Source organism: Xenopus tropicalis, chromosome 3 (genome assembly GCF_000004195.4).
Source record: "Xenopus tropicalis strain Nigerian chromosome 3, UCB_Xtro_10.0, whole genome shotgun sequence".
NCBI lineage: Eukaryota > Metazoa > Chordata > Amphibia > Anura > Pipidae > Xenopus > Xenopus tropicalis.
In genome coordinates, this window is record NC_030679.2 from 12122777 (window position 1) to 12146604 (window position 23828).

The 23828-nt window shown below is 44.0% G+C and overlaps 2 protein-coding genes across 3 annotated transcripts; one reads left to right on the forward strand and one right to left on the reverse strand.

Annotated features, from left to right (window-relative positions):
* Positions 1-2275: 2275 nt before the first annotated feature.
* Positions 2276-5127, forward strand: gtf3c3 (general transcription factor IIIC subunit 3). The gene has a single exon (XM_002941793.5). The coding sequence runs from the start codon at positions 2386-2388 to the stop codon at positions 5026-5028; it is 2643 nt and encodes an 880-aa protein (XP_002941839.3). The 5' UTR covers positions 2276-2385; the 3' UTR covers positions 5029-5127.
* A 9841-nt stretch (positions 5128-14968) lies between these two features.
* Positions 14969-21437, reverse strand: mfap3 (microfibril associated protein 3). 2 transcript variants are annotated; one of them, XM_004912750.4, is made up of 3 exons: positions 21214-21437; positions 17871-18261; positions 14969-16017 (listed from the first exon to the last, which is right to left on the reverse strand). In XM_004912750.4, exons 2-3 carry the CDS (start codon positions 18154-18156, stop codon positions 15269-15271), a joined length of 1035 nt encoding a protein of 344 aa, XP_004912807.1. In that variant the 5' UTR covers positions 18157-18261; positions 21214-21437; the 3' UTR covers positions 14969-15268. The 2 variants fall into 2 exon arrangements, with proteins under 2 accessions (XP_004912807.1, XP_002941840.1); XM_002941794.5 differs by having other exon boundaries at positions 21199-21436.
* Between the last annotated feature and the right edge of the window lie 2391 nt (positions 21438-23828).

Genomic DNA, 23828 nt, shown 5'->3' on the forward strand with positions numbered 1-23828 from the left:
ATTGAGCGCTTGAAAAATCCGCGACAATTCGCGAAAAAGTCGCAAAATACCGATCATTACAAAAAAAACACATTTGGACGCTTTTCGGACGTTCGTGGAATAGTAAATGTGCCCCTAAGTAAGCTTTATCAGAAAGGTCTATGTAAATACAGCCATAAGCACTCACAGAAATGCTGCACTGAGTCCTCTGTCAAAAGATACAGGATTTGTCTGTTTGTTTTCCTGTGCCAGAGACGCGCAGCTCCCTCCCCTCTCCTGCTCCCCCCTCCCTCAAGAATGCTAAGAACCCCCCCTTAGGAATGTATGATCTGAGCCAATCAGCAGGAAGCTTCCTCATAGTCTTACTAACTGAGGGGTCTTGGTCTCGGTGCAGGAGCGAGGCATTATGGGAACTTTCTTTACAGAGCTCAGTGTTTTTTTTTCCCTATGAGGCTTCTGATCATCTGAGCGGGAGAAATATGGGGAGACTTAAGGGCACTATTGAGAGAACTGAAGGTATGCCTGCAGCTTGGGATTAACTCTTTATTAGCCTTTCCTTCTCCTTTAAAAACACAGCATAAAAGCGCCACTTGTAGTATTAGCCTATGACACGTGCCACTTTGTGTCATCGCGCACATATCAGCGCTCAGGAGCAGTCGGGTTTGTCTCACAGTTGTGTCCAGGATCTTAAGAAGCGTCTATTTAGAAAACAAGCGCTTTCAGGAGAAAATGAGGTAGAATCATATAATCAAAAGTATTATTTTGCGGTCAGTATCACTTTAACGCTGCGGCTATAGCCCTACATGAAGCTTATTCAGGTGTGATTTTAATGGTGGGGCTTAGCATTAAGGCGCAGCTAATTACAGGTAAAGTTGGGGGGCCCTTTGGGGTAATTGGCCTAATGCCTGCATAGAGTGATGAGCAGAGGAATGTACCACAACACACGTCAGGGCACACTCATGAATACATTTCCAATGACAGGTTACAGGTTCTAGGTAGAACTATTACCCAGACTGCCCAGTACCTGCTAACCAGCAGCTCTGGGAACACAAATACACTGACTACTACCTCAGAACTACCTTAACCCACACTCATACTTTGCGTTTAAAGTTAATTTCGGCTCCTCCAATCGCTGTCCACTTTCTGTACTGCGTAACAAGTAGCGCCTCCCTTCATTGGCTACCGCTCCATATCCGAGAACCCTTGCTCATTGGTTGAAGAGTCTGCCAGTTATGAATTCAAACGCTCTATTGGCGGAGACACTGTCAAATTAGTAGACACGTAGCGCCTCCCTTCATTGGCTACCGAGCGATATCCGAGAACTCTTGCTCATTGGTTAAAGAGTCTGCCAGTCATGAATTCAAACGCGCTATTGGCGGAGACACTGTCAAATTAGCAGACACGTAACGCCTCCCCTCATTGACTACCACTCGATATCAGAGAACCCTTTCTGTTTGGTTAAAGAGTCTACCAGTCATTAATTCAAACGCTATTGGCGAAGACACTGTAAAATTAGCAGACACGTAACCCTCCCTTCATAGACTACCGCTCCATATCCGAGAACCCTTGCTCATTGGTTAAAGAGTCTGCCAGTCATGAATTTAAACGCGCTATTGGCGGAGACACTGTCACATTAGCAGACACGTAGCGCCTCCCTTCATTGGCTACCACTCGATATCCGAGAACCCTTTCAGTTTGGTTAAAGAGTCTGCCAGTCATGAATTCAAACGCGCTATTGGCGGAGACAGTCAAATTAGTAGACACTTCAGTGGCTACCGCTCGATATCAGAGAACCCTTTCTCATTGGTTAAAGAGTCTGCCAGTCATGAATTCAAACGCGCTATTGGCGGATACACTGTCAAATTAGTAGACACGTAGCGCCTCCCTTCATTGGCTACCGCTCCATATCCGAGAACCCTTGCTCATTGGTTAAAGAGTCTGCCAGTCATGAATTCAAACGCGCTATTGGCGGAAAGAGACACTGTCAAATTAGTAGACGCGTAGCGCCTGCTTTCATTGGCTACCGGGCGATATCCGAGTACCTTTTCTCATTGGTTAAAGCGTTTGCCAGTCATGAATTCAAACGCGCTATTGGCGGATACGCTGTCAAATTAGTAGACCCTCCCTTCATAGACTACCGCTCCATATCCGAGAACCCTTTCTCATTGGTTAATGAGTCTGCCAGTCATGAATTCAAACGCGCTATTGGCGGAGACACGTAACGCCTCCCTTCATTGGCTACCGCTCGACATCAGAGAACCCTTTCTCATTGGTTAATGAGTCTGCCAGTCATGAATTCGAACGCGCTATTGGCGGAAATTAGTTCCGGTTTAGTTCACCGCGTTTGTGTAGGAACACAATATCAGAAAGTAATGAAATATTTAGCAGTTTGGTTTAGCGGGTAAAATGTCTGGCTTCAGCCCTGAGCTCATCGATTACTTGGAAGGTAAAATATCTTTCGAGGAGTTTGAGAGGAGACGAGAGGAGAGACTCGCCTCGGAACCATTGCCCGGTGATACAGACGATCCAAATGTACCGACCACGTCGGGGGGAACCCTCCCAGAAGCTGTTGCCTCCAATGAGGAGGAGGAGGAGGAAACCTCAGACGGTGTTAGTAAGTCAGTCCACCGGGCATTTGCCTCTATGATTGGAGAAGGGGACAGAACAGGGGATGATGATGATGAAGAAGAAGAAGAAGAGGAGGAGGAGGAGGAGGAGGAAGAACATGGAGAACATCAAGTCCAGCCTCCCTCTGCTGGAGATGTGTTTGCCTTGGAAATGGAGCTTAACAGAGAAAACAAAAAGATGATGAGGGAGAAAAGGCCGCGTAGTAAACTCCCTAAGGTGCTGAGAGGCCTCATGGGTGAAGCCAACATTCGATTTGCGCGGGGGGAAAGCGAGGAAGCCATTTTGATGTGCATGGAGATCATCCGCCAAGCTCCCCTCGCCTATGAACCCTTTTCAACCCTGGCCATGATATACGAAGATCAGGGGGACATGGAGAAATCTCTGCAGTTTGAACTGATCGCTGCCCATCTGAATCCCAGCAACACGGAAGAATGGGTTAGGCTGGCAGAGATGTCCTTGGAACAAGACAACATCAAGCAAGCCATCTTCTGCTACGGCAAAGCGCTTCGATACAACCCAACCAACGTACGCTTTCTGTGGGAGAGGTCAAGTTTGTACGAACAAATCGGAGAGCACAAGTTGGCCATGGATGGATATCGACGCATCCTGAATCTCTTATCGCCTACTGACGGGGAGCGTTTTATGCAGCTGGCGAGAGATATGGCCAAAACCTATTATGAAACAAACGATATTGCATCTGCCATTGGCACCATCGAGGAAGCCCTTTCTAAACACCAGAACCTCGTCGCAATAGAAGATGTCAATATCGCGGCCGAGTTGTACCTCTCTAATAAACAGTACGATAAAGCACTTGATGTGATAACACAGTTTTCAGGCATTACGTTAAGTAAGAGTGAAACGGACGTACTGAATAGCGCTGAATCTGTGGTATGCCATATTCCCGATGGGGTTCCTATTGATATCACAGTCAAAATGATGTTGTGCTTAATTCACCTCAACATACTTGAACCAGTTTATCCATTGTTGACCTTTCTTATGGAGCAAAATCCTGAGGAAGTGGGTGATTTGTATCTGGACGTTGCCGAAGCTTTTCTTGATGTTGGTGAATACAATTCCGCATTACCGCTTCTTAGCGCTCTTGTGTGCTCGCTAAAATACAACCTTGCTGTTGTTTGGCTTAGACATGCAGACTGTCTGAAAGCATTGGGGCACATGGAGAAAGCTGCTGAGAGTTATAGCAAAGTTGTGGACATGGCACCTCTTCATTTAGATGCTAGAATATCACTTTCTACTCTCCAGCAGCAACTTGGACATCCAGAGAAAGCATTAGAAGCTCTAGAGCCAATGTATGATCCAGATACATTAGCCCAGGATTCCAATGCTGCACAGCAGGAACTTAAGCTTCTACTTCATCGCTCCACCCTTCTTTTTTCTCAGGGTAAATTATATGATTATGTAGATACACTGCTCACTATGCTCGCCATGCTCTTAAAAATTGCCATGAATCGGGCACAGGTTTGTTTGATCTCGAGTTCCAAATCCGGAGAGCGACATTTATACCTTCTCAAAGTATCCAGAGATAAAATGTCTAATAACGATGACCAGGATGTAGCAAACTCCGATGGAAAATCCATTTTTACCGTACTTACAAGCGTTTTAACCAAGGATGACTGGTGGAGCCTTCTTGTAAAGACAGTTTTAGCCTTGGGCGACCTTTCTCGGTTTAAAGAAGCGGAATTGCTCGTCGATTCGTCATTGGAGTATTATTCGTTTTACGATGACCGCATGAAGAGGAAGGAGTTAGAATATTTTGGCCTTTCTGCTGCCATTCTCGACAAGAACTTTAGAAAAGCGTATAACTATATTCGAATAATGTTAATGGAAAATGTGAATAAGCCACAGCTATGGAACATCTTCAATCAGATAACTATGCACTCCCAGGATGTGAGGCATCACCGTTTTTGTTTAAGGCTGATGTTGAAAAACCCTTCCAATCTTGCACTGTGTGTTCTTAGTGGGCACAATGCATTCGTTTCTGGAAGCTTCAAGCATGCTCTTGCTCAGTATGTCCAAGCCTTCAGAATGGAAATGAATGATCCGCTGCATAGCCTTTGTATAGGATTGACTTTTGTTCATATGGCGTCCCAAAAGTTTGTGCTAAAAAGGCACGCTCTGTTGGTGCAAGGCTTTTCATTCCTCAATCGATATCTTAAACTACGCGGCCCTTGTCAGGAGTCATACTATAACATGGGGCGTGCATTGCATCAAATGGGCCTTGTTCATCTCGCAATTCATTACTACCAGCAAGCCCTCGAGCTTCCACCTCTTGAACTAGAAGGAATGGAATTGGACCAGTTAGACCTTAGAAGAGACATTGCCTTTAATTTGTCCCTCATTTACCAGAACAGTGGCAATCTAGAAATGGCACGCAGACTTTTGCATCAATATTGCGTCAGCTGATTCATATGCTATAGAGCAGCTGTTCAAATAAGAAGTTCAAATTTCATGTTATTTATGTTTAATGTGTAAATAAAGTTTAGCACTTCATGAAAATATTCATGGTTGTGAAAATAGTACTTGGGCATAGAAAGTGCCACCATTTTCACTTTTTTAAAAAGTGCTGGTAATATTTGTAAGACCTAATGCAAATGTGCCTGCTGCACAACCAAAGTAAATTATTTTTGAAGGGTTTTAGCACAACAAAGGGGAGTTTTTCAATAAAATGCACAAGTTTTGCTCAAGTTTCTAACCAATCAAATGATAGCATTTAATAAGCCACTAGTAAATACAAATGATAGTATGTGATAAGCCACTAGTCCCATACCTGTAATAAAAAGATAATGTACTGTTGCCCCTTACTGGCAACAGTTTTGTGTTTGCTTCAGAAACATAACTGTAGGTCATATACATAAATCTGCTTGAAATAGGGCTAAATGGCCCAGGCTTCATAACAGATAAGCACTATAAAACACCATTGTATTCTACAGAGCTTATCTGTTCACCTGCTATTTAATCTGTGCCTTTTCTCCATCTTTCCGGCTTGAATGGTGGCCCTTATGGCACCACAGCACGGTATTTATATAAACTATAGTAGTCTTTCTGAAGCAAACAGAACTTTTAGGACTGTGTGGCACACGGAGATTAGTCGCCCGCGACAAATCTCCCTTGTCGCGGGAGACTAATCTCCCCGAAATGCCATCCCACCAGCAAAAATGTAAATCTTATTTTTGCCAGTGGGATGACATTTCGGGGAGATAAGTTGCCCGCGACAAGGGAGATTATTCTTCCCGTGTGCCAGAGCCCTTAGGGTGAAGACACACGGAGATACTAGTAGCAACTACTTTTTCACGGCTACTAAACAGCAGACAATACCCTGCCATAGACAATACTGAGAATTGCTAAAACACAAGTAGTGATAGTTATCAGTAAATGATCAGCATTGTCTATTTTATTAGCCATGACAAGTAGCTGCTACTAGTAGCTCTGTGTGTCTTCACCCTTAACAGTGCAGCATTGCATTCTATTGTAATTCCGTTAAACAAAACAAGGAAACCAACATTTTCTCAGTCTGCCCTTAGAACTACTACATATGGGACTAGGGCCAAAACTAGGGGTAGGCAGAAGAAGCACATGTATGGTGCAACAATGGGTGGGGGGGTAAAATCAAGGGATTGCTGCCTCCTCTTAGCTCCATCCCTGCACATCAGGATCAGTAGGCAGGCAACTTGCACTTGGGGGCATTTTGTGAAGTGGAGGGGGTGGGATTTTGTTTGCCCTGTTGTTAGCGCTAGTGACATTAAACTAAATGAAGGGCTGCAGTGGGATCACCAGAGGGGATCTATTAGTGCAGGAAGCCATGCTCTGGGCCACACACATGCACATAATGTGCCCCCAGCTCACTAACTATGCACATATGCTTCCATTAAATGCATACATCTAATGTACAAGCTGGGATACTTGTTCACGTGTGTGCCATAAAGCACTCAATAGGGTGCAAATCTTTGCAAAGTACTATTATTGCCCCCACACATCTGGTGAGGGAAACATTTTAGGTAATGGGTGCCCCTTACAGCTGGTATTATTGCAAAGGTGGACTCACCCAATGTTACAGGGATACAGTCATGATTTTTATGGTGTCCTTTTTATTTCTAAATTACACTGTTGTCAGTGCATTGTGCCTGAGTCTGAGCTTTCAGAAGGAGCCAGCGCTACACATTAGAACTGCTTTCAGCTAACCTATTGTTTCTCCTACTCCCATGTAACTGGAGGAGTCCCAAGCCGGACTTGGATTTCTTACTATTGAGTGCTATTCTGATACCTACTGGGAGCTGCTATCTTACTCCCTTTCCATTGTTCTGCTGATCGGCTGCTGGGGGTGAGGGGGGGGGGATATCACTCCAACTTGCAGCGCAGCAGTAAAGTGTGCCTGAGTCTGAGCTTTCAGAAGGAGCTAGCGCTACACATTAGAACGGCTTTCAGCTAACCTATTGTTTCTCCTACTCCCATGTAACTGGAGGAGTCCCAAGCCGGACTTGGATTTCTTACTATTGAGTGCTATTCTGATACCTACTGGGAGCTGCTATCTTGCTCCCTTCCCATTGTTCTGCTGATCGGCTGCTGGGGGTGAGGGGGGGGGATATCGCTCCAACTTGCAGCGCAGCAGTAAAGTGTGCCTGAGTCTGAGCTTTCAGAAGGAGCCAGCGCTACACATTAGAACGGCTTTCAGCTAACCTATTGTTTCTCCTACTCCCATGTTACTGGAGGAGTCCCAAGCCGGACTTGTATTTCTTACTATTGAGTGCTATCAGTTACATATAGATGGTTATCTTGACATAGCCATATATATGAAATGTAGTAGTATCAATGTCATGTAAAACAGTGGTCCCCAACCTTTTTTGCACCACGGACCGGTTTCAAGCAAGACGATTTTTCCAAGGAGCGGGGGTGGGCACAACTAGTGTATAGTATATACTGTAATTTAATTATTACATATATAATATAAATGTAATTACTACATTTTATATTATGCACTTAATTTTTATTATTATTGTTACAATATTAAATATAATACAGCTCATCACAATACAAAATCAGTGGGAGACCTGAGCTTGTTCCCTTGCAACTAGGTGCGCCCATACAGTGGTGACATCCCCTGCCGCTTAGTATGGAGCTTTAAGTATTTGGTCCTTGTCGCGATCAGTAGAAAGCTTCCTGGGCTTCACATCGCTGTTGTCATGGCTGTGTAACACCAGTCCCCGACCCAGTGGTTAGGGACCCCTGCTTTAATCAACCAAAAATCAGTGATTTCCATTGGGCATGTGGGGGACTTGTGCAGCAAAAAGATCCACAAAGAGAAATGATGTTTTATGACAGATTTTATTAGATCAGTTGATGAAAATACAAAATCTTCTCTTGATATTTATGAACATACAATTTCATACAAAAAAAATGAATAAACCATGATAGGATTGTCCGAGGAACCTAAGAGATTAAAAGAAATAACACAAATGTGGGTGTATCTAATACTGAAATTCTTTACAGTGTGCCTCGTCCTAAAATGTATTCAAGAACAAACACTCTCTCTGTCCCTTTATAATGTTAACCAGGGGTGGGCAAACTACGGCCCACGGGCGGCCCGCCGACTCATCACGCGAGACTCGGACTGATGAGCGGAGACGGCGTAACGCTGGCCCGGCCCGTCTGTTGGCCCTTGAGCCAAAAAGTTTGTCCACCCCTGATGTTAACTGTTGAAACTTTTAAAATTCTATTCTACTGTACCCTCCTGCAGTATCACAAGAAAGCTTAGGGATAATTCCAGCCATAGTTAAAGGTGCCAGCTGGAAATACCCATGGAACCAGGGCCGCCATCAGGGGGGAACAGTCGTCCTGGGCCCGGGTGATTTTACCATTAAAAGGCGCCCAGCCGCGCTACAGTTTCTTTAGTAGCTGGGGCCCCCTTTAATCAACTCTGGGCCCCTGTCATTGGTGGTCAGTGGTAATCCTATTGGTCACGCCCCATGCGTATGTATGACGTCAGTATGCATGGGGCGCAACCTTATAGAAGTGCAGTGGGGGAGCCTGGGGACACAGCCGTAAAATGCAGGGGGAGGTCACAGCTAGAGGAAGCCAAACGACGCAGGGGAAGCCGTAGGATGCTGGGGGGAGTTGGAGAATGCTGGGGAGGATGCTGGGGGGGGCGGAGCTGGAGGACATGTGGGGAAGCAGGAAACAGCGGGGAGCGTGCCATAGTATGAGGACTCTGGGGGAGGACCAGCAATGTTTTAGGGGGGCCTGGGCTGGCTAGCAATGTTTTAGGGGGTCCCTGCCCTGGCACCACTGCAAAATGTAACCCCACCAATGTTTTAGGGGGCCTTGGGGGAGGGGCCATGGGGGGGAAATTGTGTTGTGAGGGGCCCAGTGATTTCTGATGGCAGCCCTGCATGGAACACCTTACTTAATAAGCCATGCAAGGAGTTAGTGTGTGCTAGCCTTCAGCACTATCCTTTTTATGGCCAGTGACATGCTGGGAAAAGCATGGTGGCCCAGTGCTGAACTGCAGCAGTAAGACCATTTTAAAAGCAGAGAATCATATGATAAAAATAAACCTGGCAAAATTGACTTTTATAGGGCATCAATTTTCAGCACAATACGTGTTCATGCTGGCAGTAATGGTGCCTCCGGCTGTACCTTTTTTGCCCATAGTACTGAAACGGCTAATATTAAAATATGAATGTTCTTAAATACATTTTCAGAGGTCACTTCTTGTATACGGAGGTATGACCAGACATTTTTGGCCCCCATTGATTTGATTATCATGTAAGGAACTATGATTTCAAAGTTTGCTTGGCTGGAAGAAAATATCCAGTGATTTTTATGCAATTTTCCACTGGCCGATAAATACAATTTGACAAATAACATATGAAGTTCAGCTGAGGCCTAACACAGATCTGTGTTTCCCATTTCCAAAAGCACAGGAAAAAAACAGATTGGCAAAGGAGACTTGGGAAATCACTGAACTGAACAAACACTAATAAATGAATAATGATATTGCCAAGAAAAAGTTCTTATCAGTGGCTAAGATACCATGTGATGTTCTGATTCCAGCTACAGTCTAGGTCAGTGATCCCCAACCAGTGGCTCCGGGGTAACATGTTGCTCCCCAACCCCTTCGGTGTTGCTCTCAGTGCCCCCAAACCAGGGAGTTATTTTTGAATTCCTGACTTGGGGGCAAGTTTTGGTTGAATAAAAACAAGATTTCCTACCAAATAAAGCCCCCTGTAAGCTGATAGGGTGCATAGAGGCTGCCTAATAGCCAATCACAGCCCTTATTTGGCTCCTCCATGAACTTTTATGGTGCTTGTGTTGCTCTCCAAGTCTTTTTACATTTAACTGTGGCTCACCAGTAAGAAAGGTCGGGGATCCCTGGTCTAGGTGGATGAAATACATGTCCTGCGTGCCAAAAAATAAATATCACAACTGCAGAGAAGGGAAAAGACAAGTGGCATTCACTCGAACAAGGTATTGCAATAGAAGTTTATGTTAAAAAGTCTGCAATATTCCGGTGCAATTTATTGGCACAGGAATACACACCTTTTCTCCATTTATTATACTCATATACTCCAGGCTTTACTCGTATTACTCATATATATAATCATATATATTCCATAGACATGAGCTTTTATAGTCACATAAATGCACTTTTCTGCTACATGTGATTCTGTGAAAAGTTTGACTTATACTCTGCAGCTTCACTGTAAGCCATTGAGTAGACAGGAAAAACAAAATAGAGCAAAATTCAACTGCAAATCACCAAGTATTCCCAAGAATTACAGTAAAACAGAGACTGCCCTTAAGGTAGTATCTACCAAAACTTGCACGTAATACACCAATACGAACACAAATTACTTTCATTAGTATACAGTAGAGCAGGGGCCCCCAACCTTTCTTACTCGTGAGCCACAGGCAAATGTAAAAAGACTTGGGGAGCAACACAAGCACCATAAAAGTTCATGGAGGAGCCAAATAAGAGCTGTGATTGGCTATTAGGCAGCCTCTATGCACCCTATCAGCTTACAGGGGCTTTATTTGGTAGGAAATCTTGTTTTTATTCAACCAAAACTTGCCCCCAAGTCAGGAATTCAAAAATAACTCCCTGGTTTGGGGGCACTGAAAGCAACACCCAAGGGGTTGGGGAGCAACATGTTGCCCCTGAGCCACTGGTTGGGGATCACGGCAGTAGAGAATGACAAATTGTGGGTCTGGCCTTCCAGCCACATGCATAGGGATGCTACCTGGCCAGTATTTTACAGGCCTGTCTGGTAAAAATGTGTTATTATACATGGGCCCAGAGTATACAATCAGTATATAATCAGTTAGGGTGTGAGTAACGGGTACTTATTTGCTGCCCTGGGACTATACATGCATTTATATTGGTATTCCCTGCAAAGATATAGTGGTACATTTAGTAATATTCTATCAGAGGGATCAGAGAAAGGGAGTTTCTATAGAAACATGTATAAAACATCCAAAACGTATAGAAGAAAATTTGAAAAGCAGTGACTACTTGGCACCTCAGCCTGTACATAAGGATATATTAAAATATACATATGTATAATAATTCTGTATACTTTCCATACCATCATAGCTATACTACATATCAAATATTGTACTAGAAAGTCTGGGAATTTGGTATGAGGTAGTGTATCTGACACCCTTACCAACACCAATCTCCGAGAGCCAGACACATTCAGAAACAAACACAATATAAATGCTAAAAAACAGATTTTCAAATACACACACACATATATATATATAGTAATGTCTATGATTTCTATGAACTAAATGCAGTTTATTGGTATGCCAATACCTTTCTGGTTCTACGCCTTCACCTTTTTGCTTTTTGCTGTACTTGTTACACCCTCACTTGTGTTTCGGAACTTGCTATGAGGTCTAAAATTTCAGTTGTTTTTCCTTTTCTTTCTATATTCTGCTCTTTTTTTTTTGGTGATGTTGCTACCAGTGACTTTTGGTCCCACTGAGGGTCTATACAAAGGCCAATTATGATTAACTGTTTAAAAAAAAATTGGGTTACAAATGCTTACAGCCTTTTTCATTTACACAACTATTGTGTAAATGTGTGCATTTCCAATGATTAAAGTGGGGACCCCGTGGGCATCCATTTAATTTTCTGTGTTCGAATGGAGGTGGCAGTTTTGTACGTGACTCTGCTTCTTAGCAGCACCTGATGAATTTAATTTGGGCAGGTTGTGTGCAGTACCAGTCAGCCAATGAGTCTGACCTTAATCCACCTACTATATGTATAAGCACCTATTGAAGAATGCCTGTCACCATAAACTTATGGTGCTTATACACCTTCAGATCCGCTCGCTTGGCGAATCTTCTCCCAATATCCCCCACCTACGGGTGGGCGTTATCGGGAGAATCCAGGCTAATTCGATCATTTTGCCCTGGGGCCAAACGATCGAATTATAATGACGGGTATAGGCAAAGTCGGTCCGGGGACCGCATCAACAAGCCAATGTGGTCCCCGATCCGACTAGATTTTCTAACCTGCCCGATCGAGATCTGAGCTATTTCAGGCCAGATATCGGGCGGGCAGGCCCATCGGTAGTGCCCATACATGGGCCAATTAGCTGCAGAATCGGTCTAAGAGACCCATATCAGCAGCTAGAATCAGCCCGTGTATGGGGACCTTTACACGTGTTGTCTACCAACTGGACCACCCATACTCACTTTGTAGTACATTGACTAACTGCCCGATGTTGTGAGTTAAGTCCCCATAGGGACAGTGATGTGGGACCATCAGTCGTGTTTGTCCTGGCTACATAACACTAACCCATTCTCTATTTGCCTATTTTTCATTCTCTGGGTCCCTCTGCCACTGGTTCGTTCATACAATACATTTTTTAATCTCACATTTGTCATTCACAGGCACCTTTGCTGCTTTTTAACCTTTTCTTTATTGACTGCACATGGGGTGTTTGGCCGGTGCATTTTAATCCTGAGGTATATTTTGCTACAAAGTAGCATTTATGAGCATGACACTAAAGCATCTTTTGGGGCAGTGCTCCTCTCTGTCCATATATATCTATATACACCGTAACAATGAAAAATGTAAACTTTTTATGAATGTATATTGCATAAGGTTTGTGGCTTAGTTTTGCTGGCCTGTGGCCATCACAACAAACATTGCTCCAGTAATGAGCCCATAGGCCAGCGGTTCTCAACCGGTGGGTCGGGACCCCTTTGGGGGTCGAACGACCCTTTCAAAGGGGTCCCCTAGGACCATAGGAAAACACATATTTCCGATGGGCTTAGGAATAATTTTATGGTTGGGGGTCACCACAACATGAGGAACTGTATTAAAGGGTCGCGGCATTAGGAAGGTTGGGAACCACTGCCATAGATTCTATCCTAATATTAGGTGAAACCAGCAAAATGTGTAAGGGGTAGATGCATTTAGCAGGTTTAGAGCAGTGTGCCTAGGACATCTAGACATTTTAGATGCTGAAGTTTTACATTTGAGTTCCTCCCAAAACAGCTATAATAGATAAGGCTTACTCTCCCTTTAATATTTTTAAATCTTCAGCTTGAATCTGACTTGCAAAGTGCCTCATAGCTGGAAGGCCAAAAGGCAAAGACGGCTTGAATTCCTGAATGCTGAACCGGAAGTCGCTTTAACATCAATGACCTAAAGCACCGAAGCTTTTTTTATCAGCATCTGCAGTTTAAATTTACGTTTCCTTTCCTTCGGACAGCTTTGGGGGTAATGTTGTGAGCATAAATTTAAACTGCAGATCCTGACAAAAAAGCTTTGGTGCTTTATGTCTATGAAGATTTTCATTCATCCAGGTCATGGTTGAACTGAAGAAGCTGCTCGGATGAGTAGTGAAACGTCTTCAATGATTACCAAACAAGTCCAGTTGCTTTAAATTTATTTATACTAGCTTTGGTGCTTTAGTTCACCCGTGCAAAGCCGACTTCCGGTTCAGTGTACAGAGGAATTCAAGCTGCCGTTGCTTTTTTGCCTTTCTGTTATGGGGCACTTTTCAAGTCAGATTCAAGCTGAAGACTTAAAAAAAAATGAAGTAAGCCTTACATATCAATTTACCTTTTGTGGGGCAGATTATATATTAATTGTAACTGTTACTGAATATGAGCCATTTGAGTTTTTGAGCCATAATTATCATGAAAAAAAATCAAACAGTTATGCATCTTGTTGAACTAATAATTTCTTTTGTATTGAGAATATTCACATTATTGAAGTCATGCAGACCCACCACAAACAGCATGTGGACCCAACTTTGGTTCAAACTAGTGCCCGAAGGTTAAGAGCCATCAAAACAAGACATGTAAACATGACATGCAACTTCCTCTCTAAAGTGTGCAGGTTACAAAAAATCTGGGTCCAGAAGCCCCTTAAGGTCCCCATACACTATAAGATCCGCTCGCTTGGGGATGTCACCAAGCGAGCGGATCTTCACCCTACAGGTGGGCGATATCGGGTACCACGATCGGATTACATTTGCGGCCATGGGGCAGATGGTTCGGGGACCGCATCAACGAGCCGATGCGGTCCCCGATCCGACTGGATTTTCTAACCTGGCCAATTTCAGGCCAGATATTGGTCGGCCAGGCCCCTCGTTTCTGCCCCTACACGGGCCGATAAGCTGCCAAGTCGGTCCAAGGGACCCATATCGGCAGCTTCTATCGGCCCGTGTATGGGGGCCTTTAGTTGTCACTTGATCTTTTAAAACATGAGAACAACTGATCACACAATAAATACTTATGTAAGGCTAGACAAAGTTCTAAAGGGCTACTGGTTGTAATTGCTTGTTGGAAAATATCCAATACAACATTTTACCCAAATTAAAAATGAGAAGAAAGAGAAATTCACATGTGTAATATGATGTGAACCAAACCACTGACACCATTCCATTGTACCCATATACTGTAAGGCAAGAGAAAAGGTCTATATCAACTCGAAAAGAAAAGGTTTCTCCACTTGCTTATCAATAACTTTGGCTTCTTGCTGAAGTCCTCTATGCCTCACTCTTTCAATACAAGACCTGGCAAATATCTTACTTGACTTAAAAAGTCTAAAGGCAACAATTTCAAAGTTTTTCATTCATAATTTTGCTGCAGAATTATAAAAAACTGACATAATAATTTTCAGAGTGGCGGCTGTGTCACTTTCAGCACATGGCGTCAAAACGGCCATAGTGCATGATTCTTTTGCTACAAGTCTGCTGCACCGATTGATTTAACTTGCTGTGGGAACCCTGGAAATACCACCCAAAGGGTTTTCCCAGCGTCACTGTACTTGTACTTGATTCATTAGAACAACATCTGTGTTGTAAACACCACTATTATTCATAGGTAGATTTTTTATGCTTCACTTGCCTTATTCTTATAGGTCCACATTTCACATGTTAAGACAAACAGTATATAATTCATCTGAACTACACATTCTTTTGATGCCCTGCTTTTATAGGGGTAGGCAGTCATTAATCTTTTGACCTAAGAGAAACAATAAAAAATGTACTTGATCGCGGTTATCTCCAAACACATTATTATTTACAACTCATACTGTATAATATGCAGAAATGTCATGGAATGAAATAATAACTGGCACGACAGGTGTTTTGAGAGTGAAAGGAATGATTTATGATTAAAGGTGTCATACTATTACTTCAGCTGCCCTGTCCGGGCCCAGCATGGAGACAGCTTCCTCTGGAGATACTATATGGTAGCTATCACGGGAGTTGTTGGTGTTTATGCTTTGAGTCTCACAATGAGGGTGCACAGATACGTTAACGGCAATCTCTTGACCTTGAACGGAATTATCATCGGAATCACTTGCAGGGGACCCACTGCGTGGTATCGCTGGGCTGATGGTGTAGATGCCTCCTGGTTCAACCTGGTCGGGATCGTCGATTCTCACAACTTCAAACATCTCCTCCATGAAGGCTCTGCAGTTGAAGATGAGGGGCGGCAGCGGGATGCTTCTGGCCAGCTCTTCTATATAGCGAGCAAACTCCATGGTCTTAAACTGAGTGACTTTAGCCAACTCCAGGGTCTTAGCAGAAGTGATAATTGGGATGCGCTTGGCAATCTCAAAAGCTTTCTGTAGCTTCTCTGCACCTTCTGTGCGGAAAAACTCATTAATGGCCTTTTCTGTCTTGCGCAGGTGGCTGCTCATCATGCAGAGTCGGGTGATGTTCAGAATTAGGGTGATAGTGAAAGTAACTAAGCAGATGATCATGTAGTAAATGCCCATGTCCCCTGTGGTGAAAGTCACCCTAAGAGTAACAGAATAGAAAGATGTTCCGTTTCCATCTGGACACATACATGTATATCTTCCTCGATCAGCAAAGGTCACGCTGGTTATATTAAGGGCTCCACTGGCAGATATCAGCCACTTCCCTTCTGTTAGGTAAAAGCAGACAAAACATCATTACATATTTATGTTCATGGGATCCTTTACTAATGTTATGCAACCTAAATGTTGGGAACCAAAAATGTTCCAAGGCTATTGGTACCTATGAAGCTACTTCCTACAATATGGGCTTCAAGTTTTTAAACCCACAGCTTATTCACTCATTACCTCTACAGAGATATTTCAAACAATTAAACAACAGTAAAACAAACAAGAGAAGAAATAAGGGGGGGTAAGGCTAAGGTAGCAGTTTTAGTTATACAAGATTACTAGTTATTCATAATTATTGGCTTTATAGGTCCAGCCACGTGCCCCATATGGCATTAAATTTTTCCGGGCCCTCCCTTGCTAGATAAGTCAGTTTCTGGCTGGGAAGGGGGCAGGGGTGGCCAAGACATCGATTGCGGTCCACCAGTCGACCCCCCGTGGATTTCTAGTGGACCGCGTCTAAACCGGGGATGGGGAAGGGGGGTGCGTTTATTGGGAATGCGTACGTACGCTGCGTCTTGGGGGAGGAGTCAAAGGTAAATCGCCGGGGGACAAAGTTTGGGCGCCCCTGATCTAGGGACTTCCAATGCATTAGAATGGATTTCTTAGCATAGGAAAGTAACTGCAGATAGCAGTCTAGAGTAGCAGGTGCCCGGTCAGTCCTAGCAGACAAAGTTCTGGAGAGTGAATATTTGGGAGGGCAAGCTTATCATTAAGAAACTGTAACACAGAATCTCTGTATCACCCGACAGGACCAGAAGACATGAAACAGGGTGCCTACATCGCTTCTGCACTTGGGACATTGGTCAGACACATTTTGGCCAGGTGGTAGGGGGTTAAGTACACTCTATTTAAGAATTGTATCTGAATATATCTGTCCCTCATATAGATTGATATTTCTGTTACCAGTTTAAGGGCAGTATGGGAATGATTTTACACATACTTGTCACATTGAATCTTTTTACTCTGTGCTAGTGTGTATAAATCATGATTTTTATTCTCTGTATATACCATGCCTGATGCAGGGACATAAGTAGTCCCAAAAGCTTGCATTCTTTAATCTACATAGTTAGCCAAACAAAGGTATCACCTACTCTATTGTATTTTGGTTTTGATTTATGGCTAACAAGGTACAGCACTCTGCTACATAGTAGAATTATCAGTATTGCTACTATGTAAGGGGTGGGCAAACTATGGCCTGCGGGCCACGTCCGGCCGTTGGCCTTTTCAATCCGGCCCGCCGACTCCTGATTGGTTGCGCCCCGTGCGTGCGTGTGACGTCAGTACGCACGGGGCAGAACCGTATAAAAGTGTTCTGATGTAGTGAGTAGTGAGCCGGGGGACAGATGCAGCCGAAGGACGGAGAAAACAGGCCGAAGCAGGAGGATGGAGCTAGGGGGAGCCGCATGAAGCTGTAGGTCGCTGGGGGTGAGGAGATGGTGGATGCTGGGGGGAAGCTGGTGGGAGGATGTTGAGGAGGATGCTGGGAAGGATGCTGGGGGGAGCTGGAGGATGCTGAGGGGGGAGCTGAAGGATGCTGGGGGGGCGCTGGTGGGAGGATTTTGAGGAGGATGCTGGGAAGGATGCTGGGCGGAGCTGGAGGATGCTGAGGGGGGAGCTGGAGAATGCTGGGGAGTGGAGCTGAAGGATGCTGGGGAGTGGAGCTGAAGGATGCTGGGGAGTGGAGCTGAAGGATGCTGGGGAGTGGAGCTGAGAGGCCCCGTGATTTCTGATGGCAGCCCTGGGCGTAACACTGGCCCAGCCCGTCTGTAAGTCAATGTGGCCCCTGAGCCAAAAAGTTTGCCCACCCCTGTACTATGTGATAGAAGCCTATACCGTGCATTCTAGGGCTCACCTCTGTCTTCTTCTCCCAACAGATATCCTTTAGAATTAAACCACACGACATCTCCATTCTGGGTTGCATTAAGATTGCACTCTATCACTGTGCTGCTGCCTTCTCTGGCAATTAGGTCACGGTGCGCTGGTGAATTGGCAGAGATCTGAAACTGTTTGTGCATTGTTATATTGTGTAGGTCCATTCCCTGTGTATCATTTCTTGTTGATGCTCTGTGTGACCTGGAAAGCACAATCCCCAGACTGGCACAGAGGAGAAGCAGTGATGCCTGACGAGAAAATGTCATTTTTACACTATCCACGTTAATATTATTCTATTGCATGATGAAAGTTCACCTCTGGGTTTGGTAAGCATGAAATCTGTTGCATTCTTCCTTCTAGAAAAATAGATCCTGGAACAGATGGAAAAAGAGAAGAGTAACTTTAGGCAAACTTGCTTTATTGTCAGCCACAAACTTAACTCCTACATACTGAACCTCCCTATTTACAGTTAATACATAGTAATGTGTACGTATGTACATTATTGAAAAGTTGGCAGAATAGAAAATGTTAAAAGGAACAAATGCCCTAGTTAGAAGCAGGAATTTAGTTCTATTCCACTGGCATTACACAGAATTTAAAATACAGGTATGGCATCTGTTATCCAGAAACCCGTTATCCAGAAAGTTCCAAATTACGGAAATGCCATCTCCCACAGACTCCATTATAAGCATATAATTCTAATTTTTAAAAATGATTTCCTTTTTATCTGTAATAATAAAACAGTACCTGTACTTGATCCCAACTAAGATATAATTACCCCTTATTGGGGGCAGAACAGCCCTATTGGGTTTATTTAATGGTTAAATGATTCCCTTTTCTCTGTAATAATAAAACAGTACCTGTACTTGATCCCAACTAAGATATAATTACCCCTTATTGGGGGCAGAACAGCCCTATTGGGTTTATTTAATGGTTAAATGATTCCCTTTTCTCTGTAATAATAAAACAGTACCTGTACTTGATCCCAACTAAGATATAATTACCCCTTATTGGGGGCAGAACAGTCCTATTGGGTTTATTTAATGGTTAAATGATTCCCTTTTCTCTGTAATAATAAAACAGTACCTGTACTTGATCCCAACTAAGATATAATTAATCCTTATTGGGGGAAAAACAAAAAGCTAAATAACTGAAAAAAGACCTTTCTACATGATAAATAAGTTAATTCAAAGGTGAACTATGCCTTTAAAGCTGTTTGTATGAGTAAAAGGTCATATAAGGGCATTCAGCGATGTTTATGGGACAGGCCAGATAACTGTTGAGAAGAAAAACATGATAAATTGTCTGTCTTTAAATAAACAGGTTTGTCTGCACCTATTGCACAGTATGTATGTTACCATGCTACTGTAGCTCAGTGTTACTGGGACGCACAACAGCAGCAGTTTGCCTTATGTTAAACAAATGCTTAAAATGCTAAAATAAATAAAATAATAACTTACACATATGCTTAGCAACTTATAAAATACAGCGACAGTGAAATCAGTGGCATAAAAATGATTTTCTGGCTACTAACGCAAAATATTTTTAGGATCTCTCTATACACTTGGTAGATCATTTGTTTTGTCCCATATACAGGTATAGGACCCGTTATCCAGAATGCTCGGGACCAAGGGTATTCCGGATAAGGGGTCTTTCCGTAATTTGGATCTCCATACCTTAAGTCTACTAAAAAATCAATAAACCATTCATTGAACCCAATAGGATTGTTTTGCATCCAATAAGGATTATTTATATCTTAGTTGGGATCAAGTACAGGTACTGTTTTATTATTACAGAGAAAAGGGAATCATTTAACCATTAAATAAACCCAATAGGGCTGTTCTGCCCCCAACAAGGGGCAATTATATCTTAGTTGGAATCAAGTACAGGTACTGTTTTATTATTACAGAGAAAAGGGAATCATTTAACCATTAAATAAACCCAATAGGGCTGTTCTGCCCCCAATAAGGGGTAATTATATCTTAGTTGGGATCAAGTACAGGTACTGTTTTATTATTACAGAGAAAAGGAAATCAGTTTTAAAATTCTGAATTATTTGATTACAATGGAGTCTATGGGAGACGGGCTTTCCGTAATTCGGAGATTTCTGGATAATAGGTTTTTGGATAAGGGATCCAACACCTGTATTACTATTGGCCATACCCAGGTCCCCTAGGCCCTCCGGCCCTTTTTACCCCTGGCTTAAAACCAATTTCCAGGGGCCTACATATGGCCCTTTCTGTGTGTAACACACACACTGAAAAGTGTGAAAATTCACTGCAGAACAAAGACCAGTCTGTGACTGTGTAAAGAACAAGGCAAACTTTATTTTATGGTGAAAACCAATTATTCACTGGGGGGTACCTATATAAAATTGTAACCCCAAGCGAATATGATTTTCCTTGCTCTACAACAGGCATAAGAGTTAGTAGAATTCATTTATATATTTTTCACCACTCTCATTGTAAACAGCCATACAGCTTCCCCCCCTATATATGGCTAAGCCCCAGTCAGTAAATAACATACAGTAAGGCCATGCCTGGTTATTAGTTCTCAGCACTAAGCACTAAGGGTGAAGACACACAGAGCTACTAGTAGCAACTACTTGTCACGGCTACTAAAAAAGACAATGCTGATCATTTACTGATAATTGTCTCTACGTGTGTTTTAGCAGCGGCAATTCTCAGTATTGTCTATGGCAGGGGATTTTCTGGAGTTTAGTAACCGTGACAAGTAGCTGCTACTTGTAGCCCAGTGTGTCTTCACCCTAAGGGGCCGATTTACTAATCCACAAATCCAAATGGGAAAAAATCGAATTGGAAACGAACATTTTGCGACCTTTTCGTATTTTTTGCGATTGTTTTCGTCGCCGTCGTGACTTTTTCGTAGCCGTTAGACTTGCGTGAATTGTCGCGACTTTTTTGTAGCCGTTACGACTTGCGCGAATTGTCGCGACTTTTTCGTATTGAGCGCTAGTAAACGGCGGGCAAACCTTTCCGATTTTTTCGCGATGGCTACGGAAAAGTCGCGGCAATTCGCGCAAGTCATAACGACTAAAGTCGCGACGGCGACGAAAAAAAATCGCAAAATACCGATCATTCCGCATTCGCCCGCTTTCGATCCGTTCGTGGATTAGTAAATGGGCCCCTAAGGGTTACAAGCACACTTATTAAATACACATGGTGCAGGTAGAGCCCTGTAAGCTCACATTACACCCCAGCTCAGAACTAACACATTGATTCTGGGCTAAACCCCTATGACTAGGGGAGTATACAGTGCTACTAATAAATCCTTGAAAAACTCCGTACAGAAATAAAAGTTACTTGGTAGATGGCTGCAGTAGGTATTAGATGTGTCAGTCCCCTTCAGTGCCTTTATGTTTCCTGCACTCAGTCTGTATCTTCCTTCCCTTCCGCTCCTGTCACTTTCCTCCTGCTGGCATCTTCCTTCCCTTCCGCCCATGTGACCTTCCTCCCGGTGCCTGCAGGGTCCTAATGCTCTCATTTCATTCTCTTCTCCCATTGGCATCTTCCTTCCCTTCCGCCCATGTGACCTTCCTCCCGGTGCCTGCAGGGTCCTAATGCTCTCATTTCATTCTCTTCTCCCATTGGCATCTTCCTTCCCTTCCACCCATGTGACCTTCCTCCTGGTGCCTGCAGGGTCCTAATGATCAAAAAAAAAAACAAGAAAACAATGCCCTAAGGCAGGGATCCCCAACCTTTTTTTTTACCTGTGAGCAACATTTCAATGAAAAAAGGGTGGGGACCAACACAAGCACAAAATCTTTCCAAGTAGGTGACCAATAAGGACTTAGATTGGTCAATTAGTAGCCCAATGTGGACTGGCAGACTACTAGAGGTACTGTTTAGCAGTACAGATGGCCTTTATGCCTCCGAAACATGCCTCCAAATAAGAAATTCAAAAATAGGCACCAACTTTGAGGCCACTGAGAGCAACATCAAAGGGGTTGGGGAGCAACATGTTGCTCAGGAGCCACTGGTTGGGGATCACTGCCCTAAGGGCAAAGCTATTTGACTCCTCCCGGATAAAGGAATAGTAGATACAAAGGCCAAATATCTAATTCATAATGGAGGCTCAGGTGTCGAAAACCCCGAGCCTGACGCTCAAATTCAAACAGTCAGTATTTCTCAATCAAATTTCATTAAGGTAGGGAAAGGAGTATGCTCACGAAAGTCCAGTTGTGGTCCGGGTGCTCAGGGCCCCAAACCCGTAGCTGTAAGGTATATATCTCCAAAAGCAAAAATAGGACATGAAGCACTCCGGACTACCAGGGTCTGCTAAAACATGGTTTTTATTTCTTCACATTAAAAAACGTGTGCCTGACGCTTTTCGTGCGTTAGTGCACTTAATCACAATTGCTGCTGCAGGGTCCTAATGCTCTCAATTCGTTCTTCCACACACAGTACTCCCCAACAATTACTCCAAGCATCACAAGTACTAGAATGTACCGATGAGAATTATCATCCATTTAACACAAACTCACACATTCAGACTTACATGTAAGGCTAAACATTGACTTTTTATGAGCAATTTCTTTATAATACTGTTATTTCAAACTTTGTGTAACCTATTTTTTGGTTGTAAAACAGATAAAGACCAGCTAGATGGGCTATCGGACTGGGACCCCAGGGGCCCACCAGAAAACCTTAGACCCTAGGCCAGGGTCGGACTGGGCCGCCGGGACACCGGGAAAAATCCCGGGGGGCCCCGGCCCTAGTGGGCTCCAGCGACCCAGTCCGACCTTTGCCGGCGCTCCCCCTACTGACTGTTCCTCCCCTGACGCGTTCAATTTATACGTGCTCGGCTCGGGGAGGACGTCAGCCGGGGGCCCTGCGGGGGGGGTTAGGGGGGCCCCTAGGGGGGGTTAGGGGACGTGGCTGGGGCACCTGCAGGGCCCCTGGGGCGGCAGCCCCCGGTGGGCCCTGCACCCCCCAGTCCGACCCTGCCAGGGTTGGCCAACATTTTCCATCAGCAATCAACCGGTGACTCCTCCCCACGCGACACAGCATATCGCACTTCCGCATCCCCCAGCTTCGTCGCGGTCCATCAGAATTCCACAGGGGATCGACTGGTGGACCGCGAACCCCAAACCCGTAGCCCAAAAGAAGCAAGACCAAATCTTCAGAAGCAAACGGCTCTCGGAGCGCCACAGGCCGCCAGAGTATAGATAAAATCCGATCTTTATTCACATCCTTTTAAAACCCAGAACGTTCTGGGTTTTAAAAGGATGTGAATAAAGATTGGATTTTATCTACGGGTTCGGGGGTCCAGGCACCCAAACCAGCGTCGGTGAGTTTCTCGTGACCTATGTGATTTCCAGTGTGGGGGTGCTGGCTTTCAGCGGAGGACCTGGGGTTTATGTACACCCAGGTCAGTATTGGGCATAAATTTGGGCATTGGCTGTATGTTTATTAATGACTTTTTGATAGAATTGGTTCAGCACACCCTATATTAACTTTTACTTTCAATAGGTGTGTGTGTGGAAGTTTACACCCCTTCCCTAGGCCCACTCTCCAAACTATTTTTCCTCCTTTCTTCACCCAACCTCTTTATTCTCCCAGTCTCTTTTATTTATATTCCAACATCTATTCTATTTCTCTTCTTTGTTCCCATTCAGAAATAGGGAATGAGCATGAAACAGGCCAAATGGGCAGGAGCAGGAGGGCCCACTGACCCCTGGGCCCACCGGGAGTTTTCCTGGTATCCTAGTTGGCCAGTCCGACACTGGCTATAGAACATGGGGTATACTGGACTCTAACACTTAGGATAGGCCTTTGCTATGTGGAATGTTCGAAGGGGGAGGTAGTGCAACTACAATTTTATGCTGTGTGCAAAGTAATAAGAAATAAAGGGTGCCAGAAGGTTCTTGCAACAAACTCAGACAGTACTAGGTTTATTGTTCAAGACAAATGATCAA

Coding starts and splice junctions, on each gene's coding strand:
- gtf3c3 (XM_002941793.5), top strand. CDS start 2,386: ATGTCTGGCTTCAGCCCTGAGCTCATCGATTACTTGGAAGGTAAAATA.
- mfap3 (XM_004912750.4), bottom strand. CDS start 18,156: ATGACATTTTCTCGTCAGGCATCACTGCTTCTCCTCTGTGCCAGTCTG. Junction 16,018..17,870: donor GTTGGGAGAAGAAGACAGAG/GTGAGCCCTAGA, acceptor TTTACCTAACAG/AAGGGAAGTGGCTGATATCT.